Here is a 25,052-nt window from a genome sequence, read left to right on the forward strand (position 1 = left end):
CAAGCAGCTTCTGGATGGTAGCTCTACTATAAATATCAGCTCTGTGAAACTCATGTCTTTGTCCAGACTGGATCTTCGATGTGTAGATTCAGTCCTATGATCATTTTTGAGGTCTTTGTTTTGCGGTTTTTAGCAATGGTCCTGTTAAGTTTCCATCTATGCCTGTCAGTGAGCTTCAGCTTGCAAACACTGATCCTCTTTCCTGATACGGTTTTGCACATGTCATCATGACTTTCAGCACTGTTCCCCTTTACACATAAAATTGCCATTACTGTAACTGATGCATCTGTAATTTGAGCACCAACCATTTCACCTCTTTCAAGATCTGTTTGCTCTCTCATATTGCTTTAGGAACTATCACATTTAAATGTTAAATTGAATTTAACATTTAAATGTGATATATTTACTATATATATATATGAGAGAGAGAGAGAGAGAGACAGGGAGAGAGACAGGGAGAGAGGGAGAGAGATATTATACATAATATTATTTCATCAGCGATTCTGCTGTTACACTGATTTAAAAACACATTAACCTCCTGGCTGGAAGCCAAGTATCCTTAAATGCATTCTTCTTTTCATAGAAAAAAAGGTTTAAGCCTGGCTTCAGCAGCCAAGCTGTCCAAAAATTTGGCAGGGGGTAAATGAAAGTCATATGAGGACTACTTCCTTTCAGCATGGAGACAGCTAGATCCTGCGCAGGGGATCCACTGGTCAGGTCTTTGTCCCTGGCTCTGCTTTGGCAGTCAGCCAAAAGAGGAACTTTGGCTCAAAGCTAGTGTGGGAACTGTTTGTGTGAGAATTAACCCTCTCTTCGTCTGCTAAAAAAATAGCTTTTCCTTCTCTTGATGCCAGCTGGTGACCAGTGAAAAAGGAGCTATTCAGGTTCATGTGCCATTTGTTGCATATGCTAGCATTGCTCAACACAGGAGTATTTATTTCTGTCTGGGAAATCATTTTACGCTCAGCAGCGAGGGCGGCGTGCCCCCGGCCAGCGCAGGCAGTGGTGGCCATGATGATACAATTTGGGTACCAACTAACCAACTCTTTCAAAATGTGTTAGATCTCTCACTTTGCTGTAGAAAGTTGCACATTAAAGTGATGATTTAAAACATATTTTACAGCAGAAACAGTTCTGCACCTCACGTGCAACACTTTTGTACATTTGGCCTCAAGCATTAATCAACACTACGTCAAGGCCGATACCAGGGCAGGTGAAAGTGCAGTACTTCCTCTGCTTGTCTGTGCACTTAAAAGAGGTCAAGACAGTAATTTACAATGTTGCAGTAAGGACTAGCATTCTTTTGCTTTGACACAGAGATCTCTTAACTTGGCCAACAAACACATTTTACTAAATTTAATGAGCTTGGGCAGACTGAATGACAGGTGTAATTTTGGACCTGACCGTTCTTGTTCTGTAACACAAGCTACTGCAACATGAGCTGAGAGCAAGAGAAGGAAAGAACCATGGAAAGCTTCAACACTGTCAGTGCAAAGAGGGCGGACCTGTATTCAGCACGTTAGTTGAGACATACCATTTAGCTAAATTTGTGTGACTGCACTGTGGAATCAACAACTACACCCTTTCCTCATGTTTCACCCGTGTTTTCATGGTAGAATAGCAAAGACCCAAACAGTTTAAATTAGTGTGGTTCCAAAATTACTGCCCACTCAATTGTACGTAAAGCTGCTAGTTGTCCAATATATTCTTCTTCATATATTACTACATAGATTTACCCAGTGCGCTGGCTCCATGCCAAACCAGACACTTAAATCAAACTTGTATAATAGTGTTCAAATTGGGCCGATAATAAATCTGAAACTTAGTGAATGTGGCTTTACAGGAAATGGCATCTCTATTCATATCTGAAAGATTCTACCATGTAGCCAAGAAGTCATATTAATTAGTTTTTCTGTTCAGTTTCGCTCAGCTTGGAAGTTGTGAATGGTGTCATATACTCAAATCTCATGAATCATGTAAACATCAATCAGATATTTAGATTATTGCAAGAATATATTGAGATGTGACAGTTTTATGTGCATTGCATAAGTCCAACTTCAAGTGTTACAAAACCTCCCAGCCCTGTTGGCTGCTGATCAAATTGGAAATAGGAAAGTTTACCCATTAATTCAACAGACATATTTTCCCGTGCTCAGAAGGCTCCCAACTCAAAGCTGATCCAGGTTTTAAACAGACTTAGCAGCATTACCCTTGTCAGGACTGGTGGTTGCTCAAGCAGCTCTCTGTGATCACTAAATTGGGGTTTTTTTTTTTTTTTTCAAAAATTGTGACATAACTTTCATTGGATGTCAATGTCAGTGTGAGAAACATTTGGGATGATTCCTGATAGGGCATATTTTTCAGGACTCACCTTTTGACTGTGGAACACCTTTAGTGGTAGTCCTAGACTCTGGGGGGGTCCCAGGCAAAGAGCCATCAGGGGCCCCTTTTCCCAATTTTTTTTGGGGGGCCCCAAACATTTGCCTGGTTTGCCTCTCCTGACAGTGTGCCCCTGGGCACCTTGAACTCTCACCTGTATTGATGAGCATCTGAAGTTTCTTTGATTGGTGTTGAGAGTTAAGAAAAGACCACAATGGATTTCTGTTGGCTGCATCAGTGGAATTAGAGGTAAGCCAGTCCCCATTCACCTGAGAGTTAAAAGCACTTTTGAAGTCATATAATATACATTCATTGCCTGTTTTTTTGCATTATTTCATTGTTTTCATTGTATTCTGAGAACAAGGTTCTTTTCTGTCAGGACCAAACACCCTTTGCACTTAAGCCTTAGTATCAGTGCCATACACTAGCTGTGGTTTTCCCTGTCCTCAGAGATCTATAGAATATCAGTCCCAGGAGAGCGAGGGTCTCATACTATTGCCTGAGGCAAGCAGATTTGCCATCTCTTACAAACATCTCATTTAAATAATGATTTCAGTATAAAGTATGAGGTATATTTAAGAGCCACAAAGGTCCTATGTGGGTCTTCTGCTGCCGGGTGTTTGGGGGAGAGTTTTCAGACCCGGCCAGAGGCAGATGGACTACCCCTTTGAGTCAAGCTCTACTCCTGGGGTCTTCCTTTCAGCTGGGGAGTTTTTCCTTTCCCCTGTTGCCATAGACTTGTTCTTGGAGATTCAGGCCCAGGATCTATGTAAAGCTGCTTTGTGATGAATATCCACTTTAAAAAAAGCACTATAATTATAACTATAGTTATAAATAACACCAAATTAAACTGAATTGAATTTTCTAATAGCTGACTAATAAACTAACACAAAGAACTTCAGTCTGGACCGTTGTTGCAGAAGAGGCAAAAGATGTTTATTGATGATCTTCAGTACAGCAAGGCTTTGCAGAGTTTCAGATGTTACACGCACTAAGTTTCACACTTAGAGTCTTACGCCTTACACACTCATCAACCTCTCACGGTCCGGTCTGTCTCAGCTGCTGGTCAACCCTGCTGGTGCTGGAACTGGCAAATCTGCTTCACAAAGAACATCTTATAGCATCCTAAAGAGTGGGAAACTGATGACCTAAGCTGTAAAGATATGTGATTATCATTGACCTTGCATTGTCTAGAGTCTGGAAAAACATTGCTTCAAGGGTATCCTTGGTTGATAGGGGAGCACACACTAACCTGACTCCTCTTTGTCACAAACACTGACATGGGAGACAGAGTGGGAGAAAGTCCCACCTGGTAGAGAATCCCTATATCACCCAAGAACAAAACTTTTAATATAAGAAGCAAAGATCTAAGATAGCTTGGTTGTGATATATGCTGTGTCCCAAATGGTTAAATATGAAGTGACTGACCTAATACTGAACTACAGCTATATGAGTGCTCGAAATCATAGGCCTCTCCGTTGGGACAGCCTTGTGCCACATACACACTTTCAGTGTGGCTGTGTGCATGATTAGTTCGACATAACAGCATCACTTGGAATGTAGGTCACAGGTTGTAACTCTGTAATCGACCTAAAAACTATACAGAATACAATCATCATTGTCTCAGTGTATACTAAATCTACTAAACTAGTCAGGCTATAAATATAATGATCACTAAATAATCACCACCATTCTTCACTTCTTCCTCAAGAGTGAGAGTTTCTTCCTTTCAGAAGGGCAAATGTCTCTCACGCACCGAAGGATGGATATTTAATACTCTTAATTTTTGCATTAATTCATTTACTTCAACATTTACATTTACATTAATGTTTCTGTTAGTGTGGGTGAATGGCACATGAAGGAGAAGACTTCCTGTAAAGGAGCACTGTGGGCTTGCAGCTCTGGAGTGGTGGATGCACTCACATGATCATGGTGGAATGCTAATGCTTTTCATTAAATGTCTTATTTGTTTATGTCAGGTAAGCTAAAGGAAAGCTAGGCTCCGTCAGCCCCCGACTGCAGTGCCAAAGAAATGACAAAGGAGGTTTGGTAACTGCTTTATCTGTCGGGGAGGGAGGGGGTTACTCTTACTTAATAGTCTGATATAACCACCCATTTTGGATCCTGGCTGATACAGATCTCTACAATGGTATCATTTTGAAGAAAAATAGGGAATTTTCATTCATTTCATACGTTTACACAGATGCCAATTTATAGATCTGTAAACTGGCACCAATATGAACGTGTGATAGATTATAAATTTGTGATAGATATAGATAGATTTATACAGGTTTTCCATCTAAGGTAAGGTACACTTCCTGTGTCTATGACTCACTATAGTGCATAAAAGTCATTTTGTTCAAATTTTCTTGGATTAATCTGGCAAGCTTTCATCTGAGAATTTAATCACCTTATAACCTCTTCTTAATGGAATTATCTTTTTAAATCAGGGCACCTGAACACACTCAGCTGTGAAAAATGAGTTTGTAGTTTTCAAGAGGTAACAACACTCTCAGCTGATCCTTCAACTGAAACACACATCGAGCTATGCTGAAACCAAATAATTTTAATATAAGCCTCAATCTTCATGCCAACGAGACTTTGCCATGGCATGGACAATCAGTGTGGTAAGAGGAGGATCGTGCAAAAACAGAATTGTAAGACAAAGAGATCAGTCACCCAAGAAAAGGAAATGGAGCTAAGTTAGAGCAATTGATTACAACACCCTCTTGGCTGTCTGTGGATGATGTTCTGTATGCAGTGGCGGACAGTATTGCTCCAGGGAGATTCAGCATGTTTCATAATCTGGGCACTGGGCCACTGGAATGCATGAGTCATTACGCAGGCTTGATTGGCCTCATCATTGTGTTGGTAGGACTTCACGTTATCACAGCTTTTTCATTTTTGGTCTTCCCTGCACATTTTGATAGGGTTTTTTTTTTTTAAATAATAATAAACTTTATTTGTATAGCACCTTTCATACAAGAAATGCAGCTCAAAGTGTTTTACAATAAAGAAGTTACACGCACCGAGTGCTTCACATGGAATGAACATAAAAACAGGGATAGAATGCCATAATTAGATAGTAAAATAAGATAAAAAAAATATTAATAAAAATATTAATAAAAATAAGATAAAAACAAAAATGAAATTAGAATACATAGAATGCATAATAAAATAAAATGTAAAAAATAAAGTTAAAAAATAGAACACATAAAATGCATAAAATCAAGTAAAATACAGTATTTTAAAAGAAGTACAGCAGTGCATTAGTGCAAAGCAAAGTGCAAAAAACAATTTCAGGCCTGTATCAAGAAAGTCATAGCTAGTTAAAGGCTAAAGTGAAGAGAAGTTTTTAGCTTTCTTTTAAAAATATTTAGCAAGCTGGCTTGCCTGATATTTATAGGTAGTGTGTTCCATAGCTTTGGGGCGTAATTGACAAAGGCTGCATCCCCGATTATCTTTCGGCTGTTGCTGAAAATTTTCGATAAACCAGGAGCATACGATCGCAGCGTTCTTGAAGGCAAATAGTTAAATGGTGGTTAGCAATGTAGCTTGGTCCTAGCCCATTAAGGGCTTTGTATACAAGGAGGAGGAACTTAAAATCAATTCTAAATGTTACAGGAAGCCAGTGCAGAGCAGCTAAAACTGGACTAATGTGCTCTTTCCTCTTGGTTCTGGTTAATAGCTAAGCTGCAGAGTTTTGAATGAGCTGAAGTCTCTCAGTGCTTTTTTTGGGAGGCCAGTGAAAAATGCATTACAGTAATCGAGTCAGCTTGAAATAAAAGCATGACTCAGTTTTTTAGCATCTTGTTGATTTATAAACAGTCGTACTTAAGCTATGTTTCTAAGGTGGAAAAATGTGGTTTTCATCACCTTGTTAATGTAGGACTTGAATCTTAGATCTGAATCTAAGATAACACCAAGACTTGTAACCTCAGATTTAATCCAGGGAGTTAATTTCCCCAGATTATTAAATAGCATTTCTTTTTTTGTTTTAGGGCCAACTAGTAGGATTTCAGTTTTGTCTTCGTGCACTGATAATTCTGCTTTGAGCTCAAGAGCAAGATATTCAAAGAATGTAAATTCACCCAGCTGCAATCCCTCCTCCTTTCCTGTTTTGTCTGACTGACTGATAAAAATTATAGTTTGGAGGACAAGCCTTTATCAGTGACGCTACACCAGTACTGCTGTTTAGCCAGGTCTCAACTAAAATGTTAATTGTTTTCAAATATAAGATCATTAATCAAAAAGGATTTGTTAGCCAATGATCTGACATTAAAAAGAGCTTTGAACTGTAGGGATTCTGTAACAGGAAAGGAGCCTGGTTGTGGCTGAACATTGACAAATTTAAGATTACTGAGACAGATACCTGTAGGTCTGTGATTGCTACTACTCTGACATGTTTTGTAACATTTCATTTAGAGAAATAGCATCAATATTTTAGAGTAATAGGGTGAATATAAATATTAGTACAATGTAATTTTTCTGAAGATCAGTGTATGTTTGGGCACACCCTGAATGATATTCAATCAACAATCGGTTGTAATTTTTCATTATCTTCTGTAGCCATTAAAGGTGCACCAAATCCAGATTTTTAGGATTGATAAATCACTGAATTTAGCACTCAGATGAAATTAGATGTGGCCAAACACCAATCCAAATCCCGTTATAAACAAAATGAAGTACAAGGTCAAAAAAGAGTAAACTAAGAGTAATGAAGTTGTTGTTGTCATGTAAAAATTGTGTTTGAATATTGCTGTTTCTGTACAGTTGGCTGCCTCAGGCTGTGCATTTCTAAATGAAACCACTGCCATCCCAGTGTGATGACGCACTAATGCAAGGTTGTTTAGCTGCTGTAAGATAATGTACTCACATGTTGTCCCATGTAAATGCTGATGCTGTTGATTCTGTAAGACATTCCCATATGCACTTCATTACCGTCTCCGACGTAGTAGGTACAATGTTGTTAGAGAAAAGAACAAGGACGTTGATTTTGTACTGTAGTTCTGTAGTAATTTGAATATTTGAAAATTCAAATACCAGATACCAGTCACCGTTACTGCAAAGCTGTAAATACTGTTCACTGCAGGCAGCTGGCTTGGGACACTGAAAAAAATGTCATTGCGCTTAAAACACTTTCATTTTCTGAGCCATATTTTTTTAAATGTTAAGATTTACAATGTATTACCTTGCACATTTTGCCTGAAATATCTGTCGTCTCCATAATGAAAAAAAAACAATGATGGTGCCTGGATGCAGTTATGCTTCCTGTTTGGCTCAGTCTCCTGCAGAGAAATGTCCTCCTGATCTCTTCTGTTGTGTATTTTCCAAGTGGATATTGCTCATGTTCCGAGATCTTCATGAAATTTGGTTTGAAGAAAATAAAATCTAAGCAATTTTGTGTACTTATTGTCAGATGGGTATGTTGATTTGTACAGTGCTGTTAAGACAGAGTTGATCCCTTTATTATTAAAGCTCCTCAGGTCTTTTTGGGTCTTAAACAACTGCGGCTCTGTTTGGGGAAGGCCTATGTAACCTTGGAGCAGGGTCAGAGCTGTGTGCTGAGGCAATTCTACAGCTTTGTATTAATCTCACTGCATATGGAGGAATAAAATTCAATGGTCCAGAAAAGGACCATAAAATGAAGACAAAATCTTTTTTTCCCAGGATACAGGATCTTCCAGTCATCCGGAAAGCATGATCTAGATTGTGGGAAACTGATTATTGAGCCCTGGCCACATGCTTCAGAGAAATGCAGTTAGTATATTATATCAACTTATAGCGCCAGGAAAACTGGCTTTAGCTTGCATTTCAGCTATACTGAACATAGTCCTGCCTCTTATACACTAACGAGGAACGGCTTTGCAACGCCATCTAGCTCCACACCAAAATGTCGTCAATGAATTGACAAAGCAATGTGCATGTGGTTACACTTGAACAGACTATGAACCATTTCTGTAAAAATGGAAGAAAGGACGGCAAGTGAATGGGAAAAACAGAGATTCTTTATGTTCAGGTCACGTAAGCAAATTCCATCTCTCATCTGGCCTGGTGACTGGCACTAATTAGCATTGAGTCCAATAAAATAGCCAATGAAAACTTGGTCAATGAGCAGAGTTAACAAAAGCAGGTTAACAAAAGGGTACTAACAAAAGGTAAAAGCAAACACTCCGCGGATCATATGGCGTGGTTACTGACACGAATTGGCATTGTGTCAAGCACAGCAGCAAATGGAATTGCTCAGTGACCGAGGTCTCAGAAGTTCTATGTACTCACAATCATGCCTGAAAATAAGCTGTACATCAATTATAGAGAATATACAAAGTGGTTCTGTTATACAGTGGTCTTATACGATTGTTAAATAAAGAGTTACAATTGTGGTGTGGTGGTGTGGTGGTGTAATACAAACATTATAGTGTTTCTGTCATAAAGAGGTCTTGTGCAATTGTTAGATAAAGCATTTCAGTGGTGCAGTGGCATGATATAAATGTTATATAAAATAGTACAGTCATGCAGTGCTGCAATATAATTGTTATTTAAATGGTACAGTGATACAGTGGTGTACAGTATGCTGGCTCCCTGGCTGCATGGCACAAAGCTTAGGAACACAGCTCAAAGTGTGCAGCAGAGCTGTTACCTGGTATGGCGATACGTTGGCCATAGGATATAGAGAACAAGGTCACTTTTTGTGTTTGAGTGAAAATGAATCTTCCCTGGCATTTAAACTCCTTGCTGCCAGTACTGTGCACATCTCTCGCTCCAGGTTAAGCCTAAACCAGTGTCCTTGCCCACCAGCCAGTTCTGCACCTTAAAGACAGACTTTATATCATCTACTGTGGAAGACCCCAGTCTCAGGTGAGGAAGGCTCAAGCCTCAATCACCAACGCCCGAGCAGAATGCCTGATTTGGACACCACTGTTGACACGTCAGACTGTCCTGGCAGGTTGAGCAGGGGAGTAAGGTCCACGTGCAGCCAAGACGCAGCTCTCGAAGGAGAGACATACAAAAGACTTGAAAGTGCCCCCTAGTGGCTGCACCATCAAATGCACATATCTGTAAATGCAAATACTTACTTCGTGGCATACGTGGATCACCTATTTCAAACAGCAATGATATGATTCCAGAAAGCTGTAAAAAATTTTTAAAAAAGCTCTTTATAATTACGTATGCCAGGTTGTCCCTCAGTGGTCTGGGTACAGGAGAATCAACACAGTAATAAGAGAGGGGAGAATGACACAGCAATCATCTCTGCGTACAGGGCGACCAGCAAAACTGCACCTACCTACTTGAACTCACTACTGCAAGCGTATGTTACCTCCCAACCGCTACGCTCTGCTACAAAAAGGCGTCTGGTGGTCCCATCGCATCGCTGCACAAAATTACTATCCAAAACTTTCTTCACCGTTGTCCCCCAATGGTGGAATGAACTTCCACACTTCATCCGTTCTGCCGAGTCCCTTTCTGTCTTCAAAAAACACCTGAAGACGCAGCTCTTCTGCTCTCACCTGAAACACTACTCCTAAAGCAATTTCTCATGTCTCAAAGCTGTTCCCTACTAAATCATAAAATAAAAAAGAAATATATGTAGTCAAATGGTTTAATGCACTCATTAGCTCTACCGGCTAGCTGGTACCTTGTCTGGCCAACCATTGAAACCTGGTCATGCAGCGCTTCTAATATTGTTGATTACTTACGGTTTTTTGCTTGTGTTGTACTCTACCTCACTTGTAAGTCACTTTGGATAAAAACGTCTTGCCAAATGAATGAATGCAAATGTAAATCTCTGGTATGACTGCTGTATAGTATGATCAAAAGTTCACAGGAGGATGTTGTGGCGATTCTGAAGTCTTTTCACAATAATGAGGTGGTTGAAGGTGCTGCACCACAGTAAAGATCATGCCAATTACAACAAAAACCAGTCTGTGTTTTGTTGTCCATTATAGCTTACTGAGATCGGGCTGTACTAAAAAAAACACATTTAATAAGCTTTCTGTAGCTAATGGCTAGTGCTTATGAAAGTACATGTTGATATCCATTTAAGCTCTCCAAACAGTGTTCATCCATGCAAACACAGTCTGCCTCTGTGCAGTCTCCACAGCACAATGACAGTGATTAACAATTGAAGGACACCCCTCAGCCTAGTTTAGCCTACAAGCCCATGCAGTTTCCCAGCATGCAGTTTCTACAAAGCCATCGCACTATATTACTAAAAGACTGTGACCCTTTACACACAAACGCACACAAACACACAGGTAATTTAAACCAGTTTAAGAGATTTACATTGTTGGCCTTTGTTTTTATAAAGGTGGATTAATCAGCCCATTAAAGTTACTTAAATGCAAGGAACAGTTGAAAGATCATTTCACAGTCAGTGCTGCTATGATTTAAAGCAACATTCATGTGATACTGATGTTTTCTAACATCATGCTACATACTGTTCCTGCCCCCACAGTTCTACTGCTGATGTAACCCATGGTCAACTGGAACACTGCCAGGAATGGGCTAAGCACAGCAGGTAGTAAGTGCAATATTATGGAGGCACCATGCTGTATCAAAATTCAGCTGAGTTTCTGTAACCTGGGTGCAACAGTCCCTGCAGACAGCATCAAAATTCAGCTGAGTTTCTGTAACCTGGGTGCAACAGTCCCTGCAGACAGCATCAAAATTCAGCTGAGTTTCTGTAACCTGGGTGAACAGTCCCTGCACAGACAGGCAAACCTTGGTAACTGTGTTCTCCCCACTGCAGGAATCCCCTGGACCTCTTCGGCTGTTATGACAAGTACGTGAACGTGTGGAACACTGTGTAATCTTCTCAGACTGGAGAGACGACTGCAACATTTTCATACTCTGTGTGTGCCTGTGGTCGTTTTTGTGCTGTTGACTCCAGGGTTGATGGACGCTCTCTTAGTCCTGTGTGACTTTTCATACTGGAAATGTGTTTTGTATTGTAAATATAATTTTTAAAAAGCTTACAAACGTTATCTCAAAAAAGACAAACAAAACTTCTAAAAAGCATGTATTTTGGCTTTGACAACAAACGAAGACACAAAAAAGCGTACAACATCGGTTTGTGAATCTGATGCCCATCAGTTGGGTAAAGATGTTTTGAGAATTTTGATGTCATCCACTGGCCGGTCTTGTGTATTTGTCTCAACCATGCCGATGCGGTTGAGCACAGCGATGCCCTGGCAAACCCTCCCGAAAATGCTGTGTTTCCCATCCAGCCACTGTGTTGGCCCCAGAGTTAGGAAGAACTGGCTACCATTGGTGTCTGGTCCAGCATTGGCCATGGCAAGGATCCCAGCTCCTGAAGAGATTGTAGAGAGAACACAATTTCAGTCATAGGTGCAACTGCAGAATTATGCTTTAACTCCTAAAGCTTGATTCTAAATTATACTATTGAACACAATCTCAGACAAGAGCAAATGCAATCACCTGTGAATTTCAGTTCTGGATGAAGTTCATCTTCAAACTGCTTCCCAAATATAGAAGCACCACCCCGCCCTGCAAACGGTGACATCAGAGGGTCAAAACTGAGCACAAGACACACACCTTACCCAGTTGCTGTCAACCTCAAGAACCAACTGAAACCCGAAATGCAATGCTGCTCAGCTACAATATATAAATAACAATAGCCTGTATCTCTACTCATCAAGACTAATTTGAAATCAATAAATGCCATTACACAATGATTTGACATTCACTTCATCGATAAAAAAAATTCAGCTACTGAACTGTTTCCCTTGTGTTCAGAATTACTCGCATGCCAGAAACACAAAGCTCTGTCTCTTTACTAACTTCATATGCAACATTTTGAATTTGATGAAAGCAGAAGTGAATGACGTGTTTACAAGAAACAAATCATTCCTTTAGGTTCTCTACCCAAAGTTAGGGACAAGGAGTACTGTGATTGACATAAATAAAAGTCTCTTTGTGGAGCTCTTTGTGGAATGTAAAGCACAGTGCATAGGCTTTGCTTGCTCCAACCTGCTACAGCAACACTTTAAGAAAAAAGGATGTCAGGATGACCTCAGGTATAGGCTACGGTGGCTGTGACTCTTGATGGTCTTGTTCACCTGTTCCAGTTGGGTCTCCGCCTTGAACCATGAAGTCTTTGATGATACGATGAAACTTGGTGTTGTTGTAGTAACCTCTTCTGGCTAGCTCAGCAAAGTTTTTACAGGTTTTAGGAGCATGCTTCCAATAAAGCTCCACAACTATTGTGCCCATTCTGAAACCCAAAACACAAATGTCATTACATTTTTCTACGCTGTTTTATAATCCGAAGACAACTGCCCCAGGTTCACCTGCCGGTTTGGTACCCCTTTCGAACAAGTGCCCAACAATCTATCCAGCAAACTTCCTGAAAGAATATGACGTCACATCACTGCGAGTTTCGTGTTGCCCACACTAAGCTCAAATTCATCTGATCAAATATTGGACTTTCCATTGCTACCTAGCGAGCTAACTAGCCCCGCACTAGATCTTGCTTCACCGGCATTCTGCCATTTGATGTAGCTAGCAAGCCTGCCTAGGGCGCTAGCCACTTCGCAAGCCACCATGAAAGTCTTAGCTAGCTAACTTGTTAACATATTCGCATTAAAGCGTCTGTTGAATGGATAAAGGGCGAGTAATATACTGTAGCCTACTATGTTACCCTCAATACAAAACAGGTCGGCAACGGTGTGTGAGCTGTAAGCTCGTTGCTGGCTGGCTAACTGGATAGCGACCTGGCTATCTGGCATCCTAGCTCGCTGGCTAAAAGTTGATTCAGTGCAGGCAGGAACTACATTAATCGGTGAACAGTTCGCTTACGTTGTCTCTAGTGACACAGTGGATGGCTGCCACGAATCTGGTGGAATTCCCGACATCTTCACCAGTTATAGTAACTACAGATGAAGGCTGCCAGATAGCATGAATGAATGAGTGCCGCGCGGCGTACGTAGTTCCAGCAGAGTAGAGGCTCGTGTAGATTCAAGGGAATTAAATTGAATGGTTCCTGATAGACTCGGCAAGTAAAAAAATAAATTAATTAATAAACAACCGTAACAAGTGAACTTTACGGTATTACCATACACAACACAAGGTTAATAAATAAGAAATATTTTTGATTAGCTTCAGACACATTAAACAAATATGAGAGTATGATGAGTTTCTCGATGGTACTGGTGGGAAATGAAGTCCATAGCTCATGGCCGTGTTTTTGCCTACCGTAGAGTTTTGGATACCTCACATACTTCGCCTTTTCAGTCTGTACCACGGATGTTATAAAACACCAATTTGCCCTCATATATTATTTACTACATATTATATAGTAAGCAACCACTTGCAAAACAGATGTGCTATTTAACATTACTTCACACAAAATAAACAACCACACTTGCAAAGCAATGCTTTACACTGTTTGCTAAATCCTTTCAGGTAACCTGGCCCTGAGGGTTTTTTTATTATTATTTGTACCATCTGGAGACAATGTGGTATGCTCCATAAAATAAAAAACAAAAAAGAAATGAATGTTTTTATATTAAATATGTCACTCTGACCTGCTGGTAGATCCAGACAAAATAATTATTAGGACTGTTTATACAAGGGACTCTTTGAGAGGTCAGAAGTGCTAGTACAGATGTGTACCACTCACATCTCCATTTCTGGCAGAAACCACATGCTGAGCAGAAGTGTATTCCACACAAGAAAATGGCTTCCCTCCAAAATCTCATGCTGTGAGCTCATAACTTAGGCACTGGTTTGAAGAAACACAGCATATTTAGCACATTGCTCTGGTCTCCAGATCCAGGTTTATTTTTCTACATATGCCATGGTGAGCAAGATAGTTTCTTTACACAGAAATAGAAAAAGAATAGATGAAAAAAGACCCCATGATGTTACAGAATAGGCTTTCAGGGAATGCACATCAAAGGTCATATTTGTGCCAGGTTTTAATGAAAGTATTATTAGTTGTTGTTGTTGTTGTAATGTTAGCACTTTAATGAAGAGAGTCAGTTTTGATGTCCAAATACTCCTGTCTGTTATTAAATATGGCAAAGAAAACACCTCAGAAATCTTTGAGATGTTACCTGTAATTTGTATGAAGCTCTTGTATATGTTTTATGTTTAATGCTTTTTAAAAAGTCACACTGTCCTGTGGAAGTATTCAGGGGCTGGACTTAATCCAAAATATTACTTTTTAAAAAAAGAATTCCTGCTAAATGGTGTGTTAAAACATATTTATCACATCTAAACTGATCTGTCAAAACCCTGCCCAAGCACTGGCCCTTGCAATGCCTCCAAGGATTTTTCCCTATGTTTGCAATTGAAAGTTCTCCCCTTTTGCAGTAGTATTCAGCTCATTGGAATGGGGCCCTACCCAGTGTCATCCATCCTTTCCCCTTATTTTAAGTGAGGGTGGCCATTCAGTAGATCCTGCTTCTTTTTCAGTTCAGTACAGTTCAGTTTTTCACACATCTCTTAAATCTAGCAGCACTTCTCTATAGATGCTTATTTTAATAGTCGGTTTGGTCTCTCTTGCTTAGTGCTGTGCTGAAGCCTGAGGTCCACTATTTCTTGATACAGTAGCATCACCAATCAAAAGCACAGTCAATACGCCCACATGTGCCCAAATTTGAATCTTGTGGCTAGAGACGCTGACTTAATGTTCTTACAGCGCCACCATTCGTCATACGCTTATTATTACAATATTGTTTTGGTTATGAATGTAACATAGCTTGATATAACATAACATGAGACAACTTTGAACATCATTCTGATGGAACATGAAAAAATTGCACATTATTTTAATTATGTGGTTTTTCCTATTCATACGAATGTTCTTTGGTGGCCTATAGATTATTCGCTGTACTCACGCTTTCGCTACTATGATACCTCTGCCCCTGCTGCTGATGAAGCAAATTGTCCAATCATATTAATACTACCATATATTCTATGTGTCAGGTTGCTCCATTGGCTCAAGAGAAGACATGCGCAAATGGCGGTACGTCTCAGGACAGGATCAGACGTCAACCATTTTTACAAGTGTGCTTCCGTGAGAACCCATAGGGAAGGGAGGTTTTTCCAAGTCGTGTACACCAGTCATTCATAAACGCTGTCGCGTTTTAGTTGAAGAAAATGGTTCTAGATCTGGACCTTTTTCGCACGGACAAGGGGGGCGATCCTGAAAAGGTGAAGGAGACGCAAGCCAAGAGGTTCAAAGATGTGTCGCTTGTGGATAAACTGGTGGAAGCTGATACAGAATGGAGAAAATGTGAGTTACTACCTGCTAGATACATGCTACAATAATAGCTCAGTTCAGGAATCAGCTTTGTGTCTAACGCGACCTGCACTGTAGCTTTTGAATGTAGCTAGTTACCTGGTTAGCCGTATGTTCTTCGCTCTTGTCTATGAATTTAGGTAAATGAGAGAGTACGGGACGTGTGGATTAAAGGGTTGAAAGCTTTTTTTCGTTATGAAATGGAAAAATGACTGACTTGCTAGCTGGCCAGAATGGGAGGGAAGTAAAACCGGTATCCCCAGTTAGCTGGCTAACGTTAGCTGATCTTGTGTCAACCATAAGTTAACTCATGGGGGAATCAAAGAATTGTCTTTTCTGGGTCTTTGGTGATACTCCATATATCTGTCACGTCGTGGAGATAAGAGAACAAACTGGGAGGTAGGGCGTTATTTAGCAGGAAGGAGGGTAGCTACATGTGGCCGCCGACTCCATAGTCCTGTACAATGCTGATGCAATCCTTTTGCAACAGAATGACGACGCATGCCGCAGTCGCACACTTGACGCACGCCGGGAGGATGCTTCGCTCGTAGATGCAGCTGTAGCTACCTAACCGCACAGTGAACTGTATTCCCTCAAATCACCAAGTCCGTTTACAATGCACCAAGGCGCTTTGTAGGCTATTATTGAGGGTAAACGATGTTTTCACGAACGTGTCTGAATTTGATAACTTACCTTGAAATAAATGACTGACAGCTGGTTGCAGTATTATCAGGGTTGTGTATGATTTTTTTTTTCCAAGGATTGCATGCGATCTAAATTTAGGAAATGTAGAGGCACACATTGGAAGCCTATTCTGTTTTTAAAACGTGAAACCAATGTGCAGTTTCCCTGCATTCGCTTGTATTGTCAAAGGGAAGCTTTAACTTGTTTAAATTGTTATACCATGCACCATTTAAAATTATTAGCTCCGCGTAATGTTTAGTTGTTTAACCTCACTGAAGTGACCCTTCAGCAATACTTTGCGAGAATATTCCCTTAAGTGTCATTATATAATAAATATTTATAAAAATCACGAGCTAGATGGTGGAACAGGAGCTGGAATCAAACCTGTCAGCTTACTCATTGCCTGGCAACATCCTAAATTCAAGGGAGTCATTTTACTCAGGAAAGAATATGTCACCACTAATTGATGGTGCACATGATAGTTAAAATAATGTTACATTGATGGTTTTCTGAGCTCAGCATGTCCTGAAATCGCCAGCCACAGGCCTCCAACCTTTTATATTTTCCTTGGAATGACAAGGCTTTCTTTTGAGTTCTTAAAGCTTGAAGTAGGTTTTTGTAATATGCAGTGTCTGCAGGAAAACTACATCTGATCAGTTGCAAGTGCATATTCTGTGGTGCAGTTACTGAACACACAAGAGGGTTTTTTTTTACTTCAGAGAAAGTCAAATACCAGTAGCAGCAGCTGGAGTGGATATAATTAACATTCAACAAAGTTTGATTTTGTGCTGTTTCTAAAATATCTGTTATTTTGAATTTCTGCCAAGTAGTGAGTGAGTAAGTTGAATTCAGAGAAGAATAATTACGTCTCTGAATGACTGTACCTTTAATATTCAGCCTCTGAAAGAAGATAATGCAACAAATAAGTAAGGCTTGAATATGAGTGGCTTACATTGCAAATAGACATGGTATGGAGTAGCCTTAGGCCTTAACAGTCTTAACAAGGCAGTAATCAGCAGTTTGAAGTTAAGTTCTCCTGATGTGACACGATTGCTACAATATGTTCTACAATGCCCAATATTCACTGCAACACTCTGTGTTGTGTGACTTGTGTCTGTTTTGTATTTGACCAGTGCTCTCGTTTCAGGTCGTTTCTCGGCAGACAACTTGAATAAAGCAAAGAACTTGTGCAGCAAGGCCATTGGAGAGAAGATGAAGGTAAGAGAAGGTCACAGTGTCGGGCTCTGAGAGAGGGCTGGGGTGTTGGAGTGTATCCAGTGGTGAAGTGAACACTACAGTTGACAGTCAAATCAAATTAAAATAAAGTCAGGTTTGTTTGCATGAGAATGAAGCACTGCTGCATTTACTGATACTGTTAAATGTCATGGTAAATGATGGAAAAAATATACAACAATGTAAAGTAGCTACTGATGATAATAAACCATTAACTCTGTTTCTCGGTCCTGCTTGAGTGTGCTGATTTTCAGTTAATTAAGCTAAATTAGTGAAGCACTACATTAATTAAGCAAATGATCTCTCTGTCCTACCCTCTCCAGCAGAGATGTGTGATATGATCTTTAGACAGGGTGATTGTTCTTTATTTAGATGTGATCTGTAGACCTAAAGTGTGTGTGTGTGGCTCAGATTATCTGTGCTTGAAAAGCAGTCTTTCCAGGTGGAAATCCAAGAATTCTCAAACCCCAAGGCCTGCCAGGCGGTGTGTGTGTGTGTTTCTGTGTATGGTTGCAGGTGTGCGTGTTCCTGGGCCTCAGCCTGCTGTTTTGTAGGCATACTGTCTGTTCTGCCGGTTGTGCATTCGGTTGGATACCCTGCTCCAATGTGTGTTGCATTGTTACCACGTACAGTATGTTGTCTCTGGGTGTGACCGGGGTGTTCTGCTTTGTGGGTTTCGTCTGCGCAGAAGAAGGAGCCAGTGGGTGACGATGAGACGCTTCCAGAAGAGGCCCAGAACTTGGAGGCCCTGACAGCAGAAACGCTCTCGGTAGGCCCAGCTCTCCCTGCCTGCAGCACACCTGACCTCATACACAACAGAGCCCTGTCTGTCAGACCTAATCCCGTCAGCTCCATGAATCTGTTCCATATTCTCAGGTTTATGTGGAGACTTCAGTGATGATAGGTGATGAGTTGAATTTATATAATAACCTCCACCCTCTTTCAAAGATCTATTAGCGCTGTAGCATGAGGGTGTAACTCCCTGCAGCACCGGCAGGGTGAAGCAGCCCTAGAGGGAATCACTTCAGCCCCACAGCATCACCTGGAGCAGATGGGGGAAGGATCTGTTCCCCGTTACAGAACTGCAGTCTTAAGACCTGAAGTTCTCACAGGGTTTCGACAAAAATGAAGTTCCTCATTTTTTCCAGCAGAAACCTCACATAAAACTGTGTTGGAGAGTTTGTGTGTCGGTTAGGTAATGCATGTGTTGGAGTGAGCTGCCGGGGGGAGTTTAATAGGTGCATGATGAGTGTGGCCTCTCTCCTCGCAGACCCTCACAGTGACCCAGATCAAACGAGTTCGGCTGCTGGTGGACGAGGCTGTTCAGAAGAGCGACAGCGAGCGCGCAAGCCTGGAGAGCCAGAGGTTTGAGTACCTGCGGGAGATCGGCAACCTCCTACATCCCAGCGTGCCCATCAGCAATGATGAGGTGGGCGTGGTCAGCTGTAGGACTGACCTACATATTGAACTCCACCCCCTATTCATGTTAACTATTAACATAAGTAATGGTAACCTTGGCAGTTTGGTTTGAACAGATTAGCAGTGTATGACAGGTGTAGACACAGGTAGGTGTGAGGCAATCATATTCCTCCGTTCATTCGTTTCTTGTCGTTCCAGGACGCTGATAACAAGGTGGAGCGCACCTGGGGCGACTGCTCAGTGCAGAAGAAGTACTCACACGTGGACCTGGTGGTGATGGTGGACGGCTACGAGGGGGAGAAGGGAGCTGTGGTGGCAGGCAGCAGAGGCTACTTCCTCAAGGCAAGTTCACACCCCTCACCCCTGCCGCGGGAGAGTGCTGGCCGGCGTGAGCCCTCTAACCACACCCTGTTATACAGGGGTCGGAATCAGGAGGATGTGCATCTGAGAGTACATATTTAAGTTTGACAGCTGAGGGTGTGTTTTGTTAGTGTTCCTTTAGCCCACAGTGGTGTCATTAACCAAAAATCATATGTAGGTTCAGGCCTCTACAACACACGCTGACCTCTGACCCTTGACCTTTGTCTTCATTTCAGGGGCCGCTAGTTTTTCTGGAGCAAGCGCTGATCAGCTACGCGCTGCAGACCCTCTACAGCAAGAACTACACCCCCCTTTACACCCCGTTCTTCATGAGGAAGGAGGTCATGCAGGAGGTGGCACAGCTCAGCCAGTTCGATGAAGAGCTGTACAAGGTGTGTGGCCATACCTGTAGACTTGGCTTCACCTCCCCCCTTCCAGAAACCCTGGGATTCAGTACATTATTATTACATATTGCAGACACCGTTATCCAGAGCAACTATACAGCAGTACAGTTTTATCTATTATAAATTTTATGCATTTGTATAAATCCATACCCATTTATTCAGCTGGATGTTTACTAAGGCAGTTGTGAGTTAAGTACCTTGCCCAAGGGTAGAAGTGAACCAGGGTAGAACTGAACCAGCAACCTCTTAGTTTGAGCCCTGCTCCTTACCACTACACCACACTGCTGTCTTAGAAGGCATCCATTCCACAGGGCCATGGCCAGTCTAGGCAGCACTATTTACTGTGCTGTTCAAATGGCACATTTTCACCCAAGTCCTCAAAGGGTATTAACCAGTTTCCCATTTTTAAAGAGACTAGTTTTGTTGCTGTTCCTCCTAGATCACCATGTTCCCCTCCCACTAAGAGCCAACCCCTCATGTTCACATTACACCAGGTTATTGGAAAGGGAAGTGAGAGATCAGATGACTCCTCATTGGACGAGAAGTACCTGATCGCCACATCAGAGCAGCCAATCGCAGCCTTCCTGAGGGAGGAGTGGCTGAAGCCGGAGGATCTGCCGCTCCGCTACGCGGGAATATCCACCTGTTTCCGACAGGAAGTGGGATCACACGGCCGCGACACTCGAGGAATCTTCCGTGTCCACCAGTTCGAGAAGGTGAGCGTTTGCACCCCTCCCACGAGGTGAGAGGTTGCATTCAAAGACTGATATTGTGTTGCAGTCACACACCCTAGGTTGTGTGGGGTTTGAGTCACTTGTCTGTTGCTGTGTGCTGCAGAGTGTTTTACACTTGCATATACTGCTGCCTTCAAAACCACTCCAGGGACCAGAACTCAAAATAAGCAGTGTAGAATAGGTTTGTCACACTTCTTTGTGACACTTTGTAATGAACCATGTTTTCAAGCTTCTTAAGTGGTTTCTTCCTGGCAACTCTGGCATGAACACAAAGAGATGTCACTATATCCAAATTTCTATATGAATTTTTTGGTTAAAGGGGTTTCCCCTCGTTGTAAGCATAGCTCTGGTTCTCCCAACTCCTCTTCGTAAGCTCATTGAAATGAAGCAGCTGCCTGACATGTGGATGCAGTACTATGCACTACGCGGCTCTTCATGTGGTTTCATCCCTCTGCCAAGCACAGCCAATGAGGAGATAGCTACTCTGTTTCTCTGACATGGTGGAGGAATTCCTGATACAGAAAGAAGAAAAACAACTGTTTGAGAGCTGCCTGTTGCTTGGTTACTAACAATATGAAGCCTTTGTTTTTATTTGTTCCTTTCATTTTCTCCTGTCACTCATAGATCGAGCAGTTTGTGTTCTCCTCGCCTCACGACAACAAGTCATGGGAGATGTTTGACGAGATGATCGGAACTGCGGAAGAGTTCTACCAGTCCCTGGGGATCCCGTACCGTATCGTTAACATCGTCTCAGGTTGGTGTGGAAGGCCGCAGCCACCTCCTCTCCAACACTCATTCAGTCACAGGAATCCATGGCTATAGCTGTCCCATGTTTGGTTTGTTCATCTCACCATTGAGATGCTGTGGTCTGAGAAAGAAAGTGAAAGGACCTTAAATTCAACTGTGGTTTTAAAACAGCCATGAGCTCTGATGTAGCTACAGTGCTTAATAAGGTCTTTGCCATGTGGTAGATTTTGAGTACTGCATACAGAGGTGTAAAATACTCCAGTGTTGCTGTGTAGGTTTGCTTAGAAGGCCTTCTCAGAGTCATTTTAAGGGTTGTGGTTAATGAGTGTGGTTGGTTGATGGATACAATGGTGGGATTCCGTTTCCTGCAAAATGCAGCGTGATGTCACTGAGATTAATGTCATAACTGTCTCTCAGGCTCACTAAACCACGCAGCCAGTAAGAAGCTGGATCTGGAGGCCTGGTTCCCGGGATCCGCTGCTTTCAGGGAACTTGTGTCCTGCTCCAATTGCACCGACTACCAGGCTAGACGCCTGCGGATACGCTACGGCCAGACTAAGAAGATGATGGACAAGGTGGTTAATTTTCCCAACATTCACGGTTTTGAATATTTGAGCCGGGCAGCGCTCCCTGTCCCCAAGCTACAGGGTGTTTTGCAAACACCTGTGCTCCAACATTTACTTTCCATATTACATGTTCTTTACTTTTCCATGAATGTAATCTTTACCTCGTCAGGCGGAGTTTGTGCACATGTTGAACGCCACCATGTGTGCCACCACTCGCGTGATCTGTGCCATCCTGGAGAACTACCAGACTGAGGAGGGAGTGGTCATCCCAGAGAAGCTGCGCAACTTCATGCCCCCAGGTGAGTCTTTACTGCCAGCCAGTGTTCCCTGCATGTGTTGTTTGGTTTTGCAGCTCTTTGTGTTGCTCCTGGAAGGATGAGAGATGTGTGTGTGTCTGTGTCTGCCTGCGTGAGAGAGAAAGAGTGGTTTTATAACTCCATGTGTTTCTCCTGGAGGGATGAAAGAGATGATCAAGTTTGTGAAGCCGGCACCCATCGATCAGGAGATGTCCAAGAAGCAGAAGAAGCAGCAGGAGGGAGGGAAGAAGAAGAAGCAGGCTGAGGTGGATGGCGCTCTCCAAAACCAAGTGGAGAACATGTCCGTCAATGACTCCTAGAGACACGCCACCCCCATCCCAGTCCTTCTCCCCAGACGCCCAACTCCCCCACCCCCAGCCCCTACATCTTCCCACAGTTCCTCACGAAACACACAGCTGTTCAGGGTCTACCGGGTATCGCATCTCTCGTTTGCTCCCTGCTGGCCCAGAAAAGAGGACCAGGGTGTGTAAGCTTTCAGCAGGAAACATGAAGTCAAGAGACCGGCCACAGTAAAAAGGGTTAAACTTTTACCTGCTGCATGCTTATAATAACTGACATTGATTAAAAAGGAAATGAAAATTTGGGTGTTTCCCTTGGTCATATCTCCTAATCAGGGCCTCAGCGAATGCACTGGGCTCCCCTGTAAAGTTGGCCAAGTGCTCCTACAGCAGTACCTCTCATTTCAGGCCTTGCCAGTGCTGAGCAGAAAGCAGCAGTTACCTGCTGGTTCAACAGATACACTTCAAAACCCAATCAGGAACAACAAACAAGAGGACTCAACATCCTGACCACACATCATGGGTTTCTATAGCAGATACTTAACTGTCGTGACATGGTCAGCCATCCCCCTGTATGTCCACACTGGCTCCTTTTAGTCTATCAGGGTTTTTGGTGGGAAAACTTGGCCAGTGAGTTTATATGAAAATGGAAAGGTCCACAGATCTGACGGTTAGCCATTGCGTCTCCACCCTCTGTCCACTCGTTGCCTTCCTCCATAGCTAATACAAAGCATCTGCTTCTTGTAAAGGTTATTGTTCTTGTGAGGGATTTAGGATCAGAATTCCTTGGCTGTATTTAATTGTATTTAATGCTGTCGATCACCTTCAGTGGGCAATAGAAGTACTCATAATAAATGAATTGTTTCAAATGTAAAGAAATGTTTCTTGTATTAATGTCGCAGTATCATTCAGGTAATTAGCTTTTACAAGCTGTGGTACATTAACATGAAAACATGTTCTTTTTACATATACTAGAGAAAGACATGTGACTTCAGATTATTTCAATACTGGTTTTACAGCAGGGCTCTTCAACTTCTGTTTCATTGGGGACAAATTTAAAAAATGAAATGGTGGAAAGGGTCATACATTTCCCTCCTTCTGTTGGTGAAGCATGGTGCATATAGGTATGTAATGTATAATGACATTTTTAAAGTATAGCTATTATCACATTCAGAATAAACCACCAGCATTACCTGCTGCTTGTTTCTAATGTGGGGAACATGATCAGTTTCATACAGGTATGTGCTACTGAGATAAAGCAATACTTGGGGTAAAAGGTTTCAAGTCCATTTACAGTATTGGGAAAGCAAACGACAAGCAGTGTCATCACATATTAAATAAGAATGTGTAATCGGATTTGCACACAGTGCTAGAGTCTGCAGCATGGAGGATTGCTGTCATGCTGGAGTTCCATTTCACAATTTTTGAAGCATATTTAAGATTTCTCTGTTTCCTGATGACCAAGGGATCAGCAGGGGCAGGGCAGGCTTTCTTTGGGCCTGGGCTGCTAGCTGAATTGTCCTGCTCTAAGATATAAATTGGCTGTGAGGCAGCAGCCAGTGAAGACCTGTCACAGATGACTAACAAAATCTACAGCACCCCCTAAAGGACAAACGGTGTGTCACGTCCTACCAAAAAATCTTCGTAAGCAGTCACATCAAAGGTAAGCCTTTGGACCAGAAAGACAATGACTGCTATGGCCACTAGTGTGTCCGCTGTGGTCAACCTGATAGAAAGTAGCTTGAGGTAACATGCGAGAGATGAAGCGGGGGTTTGCAGAGGCCCACGCTGTCTATCCAAGAGGTGGCAGTGGCAGCAGTATTCTGGCCTATGGGAGTGTCCACAACATTTTAGATTCTAGCTGTTGTAACATGGGGCAGTAATCCTCACATTTGGAAGATACACTTTTAGTTGCTAGCAGGATATATGCTGTGAGTTTAAATCAAAAAGCACGAGGACCTGCAGTCTAATGGCTTCTTGTCTCAAAGACAACGTTATGGACAAACGTCTTGCCCTTCAAGAACGACGTTCCCTTTCGAGATTCCCATTTCTAATTAAACAGTTAACATTGAAAGACTTTAAAAGTTTTCCTAAATTTGTCTTTGTAACCTCTATGAGTCTGCATGTTGATGTTTATCAGGAAAATTATGTTCCTTGAAAGATGGACTTCAAATTTTCCCCTACAAAATCTTCATTCTCTATGAGCTTTGTGCTGCAAATTGACACCACAGCGAATGTGAGAGGGTGATCTTGAACTGCATGACTGTATTAAAAGACGGAAGCATACGATATGCCAGTGCTTGTTTTAATAATGCAACATAATAGGAAATTGACGACGTTTTCTCCCCTGTCCGTTCTCGGAGGACCAACTTGCCTTGATATTTATTGTTTTTTTTTTTCATATTTACACATCACTTTCAGTTTCAAAAAGAAGGGGATGATAGATACGCACTTTAGGAATTTGAATCCACCACTATCTCATTTTTCACGAAAAATGGTTTTTTGACCGTTTTTGTGGTCTCCTGTAAAGTTGACGCGGCCGCGATTATTTAATAAGCACCGGTGCCGCTAAAAACATGTTCTCATTTATCACAAAAAGCAATTGAAACGCATTTTTTCATGTCTGCAATCATAACAATCATAACGATCCTTACATTTACAAAG

General features: G+C 41.8%; 2 protein-coding genes across 2 annotated transcripts; one reads left to right on the forward strand and one right to left on the reverse strand.

The window, feature by feature from the left end:
- Positions 1-11,408: 11,408 nt before the first annotated feature.
- ppil1 (peptidylprolyl isomerase (cyclophilin)-like 1) lies at positions 11,409-13,322 on the reverse strand. The gene is made up of 4 exons (XM_036534007.1): positions 13,198-13,322; positions 12,459-12,613; positions 11,818-11,886; positions 11,409-11,689 (listed from the first exon to the last, which is right to left on the reverse strand). The coding sequence occupies exons 1-4, from the start codon at positions 13,251-13,253 to the stop codon at positions 11,469-11,471; spliced, it is 501 nt and encodes a 166-aa protein (XP_036389900.1). The 5' UTR covers positions 13,254-13,322; the 3' UTR covers positions 11,409-11,468.
- A 2,057-nt stretch (positions 13,323-15,379) lies between these two features.
- On the forward strand, positions 15,380-23,224 carry sars1 (seryl-tRNA synthetase 1). Its single transcript, XM_036533363.1, has 11 exons — positions 15,380-15,640; positions 17,478-17,548; positions 18,252-18,332; positions 18,834-18,992; positions 19,181-19,324; positions 19,579-19,734; positions 20,241-20,462; positions 21,105-21,234; positions 21,645-21,802; positions 21,963-22,092; positions 22,249-23,224. Exons 1-11 carry the CDS (start codon positions 15,505-15,507, stop codon positions 22,407-22,409), a joined length of 1,548 nt encoding a protein of 515 aa, XP_036389256.1. The 5' UTR covers positions 15,380-15,504; the 3' UTR covers positions 22,410-23,224.
- The last annotated feature ends 1,828 nt before the right edge of the window (positions 23,225-25,052 follow it).

Source organism: Megalops cyprinoides, chromosome 7, assembly GCF_013368585.1.
Source record: "Megalops cyprinoides isolate fMegCyp1 chromosome 7, fMegCyp1.pri, whole genome shotgun sequence".
NCBI lineage: Eukaryota > Metazoa > Chordata > Actinopteri > Elopiformes > Megalopidae > Megalops > Megalops cyprinoides.

Coding starts and splice junctions, on each gene's coding strand:
- ppil1 (XM_036534007.1), bottom strand. CDS start 13,253: ATGTCGGGAATTCCACCAGATTCGTGGCAGCCATCCACTGTGTCACTA. Junction 11,887..12,458: donor CGGAGACCCAACTGGAACAG/GTGAACAAGACC, acceptor CACCGTTTGCAG/GGCGGGGTGGTGCTTCTATA. Junction 11,690..11,817: donor TCCAGAACTGAAATTCACAG/GTGATTGCATTT, acceptor CAATCTCTTCAG/GAGCTGGGATCCTTGCCATG.
- sars1 (XM_036533363.1), top strand. CDS start 15,505: ATGGTTCTAGATCTGGACCTTTTTCGCACGGACAAGGGGGGCGATCCT. Junction 18,993..19,180: donor TGCCCATCAGCAATGATGAG/GTGGGCGTGGTC, acceptor TTGTCGTTCCAG/GACGCTGATAACAAGGTGGA. Junction 19,325..19,578: donor GCAGAGGCTACTTCCTCAAG/GCAAGTTCACAC, acceptor TCTTCATTTCAG/GGGCCGCTAGTTTTTCTGGA.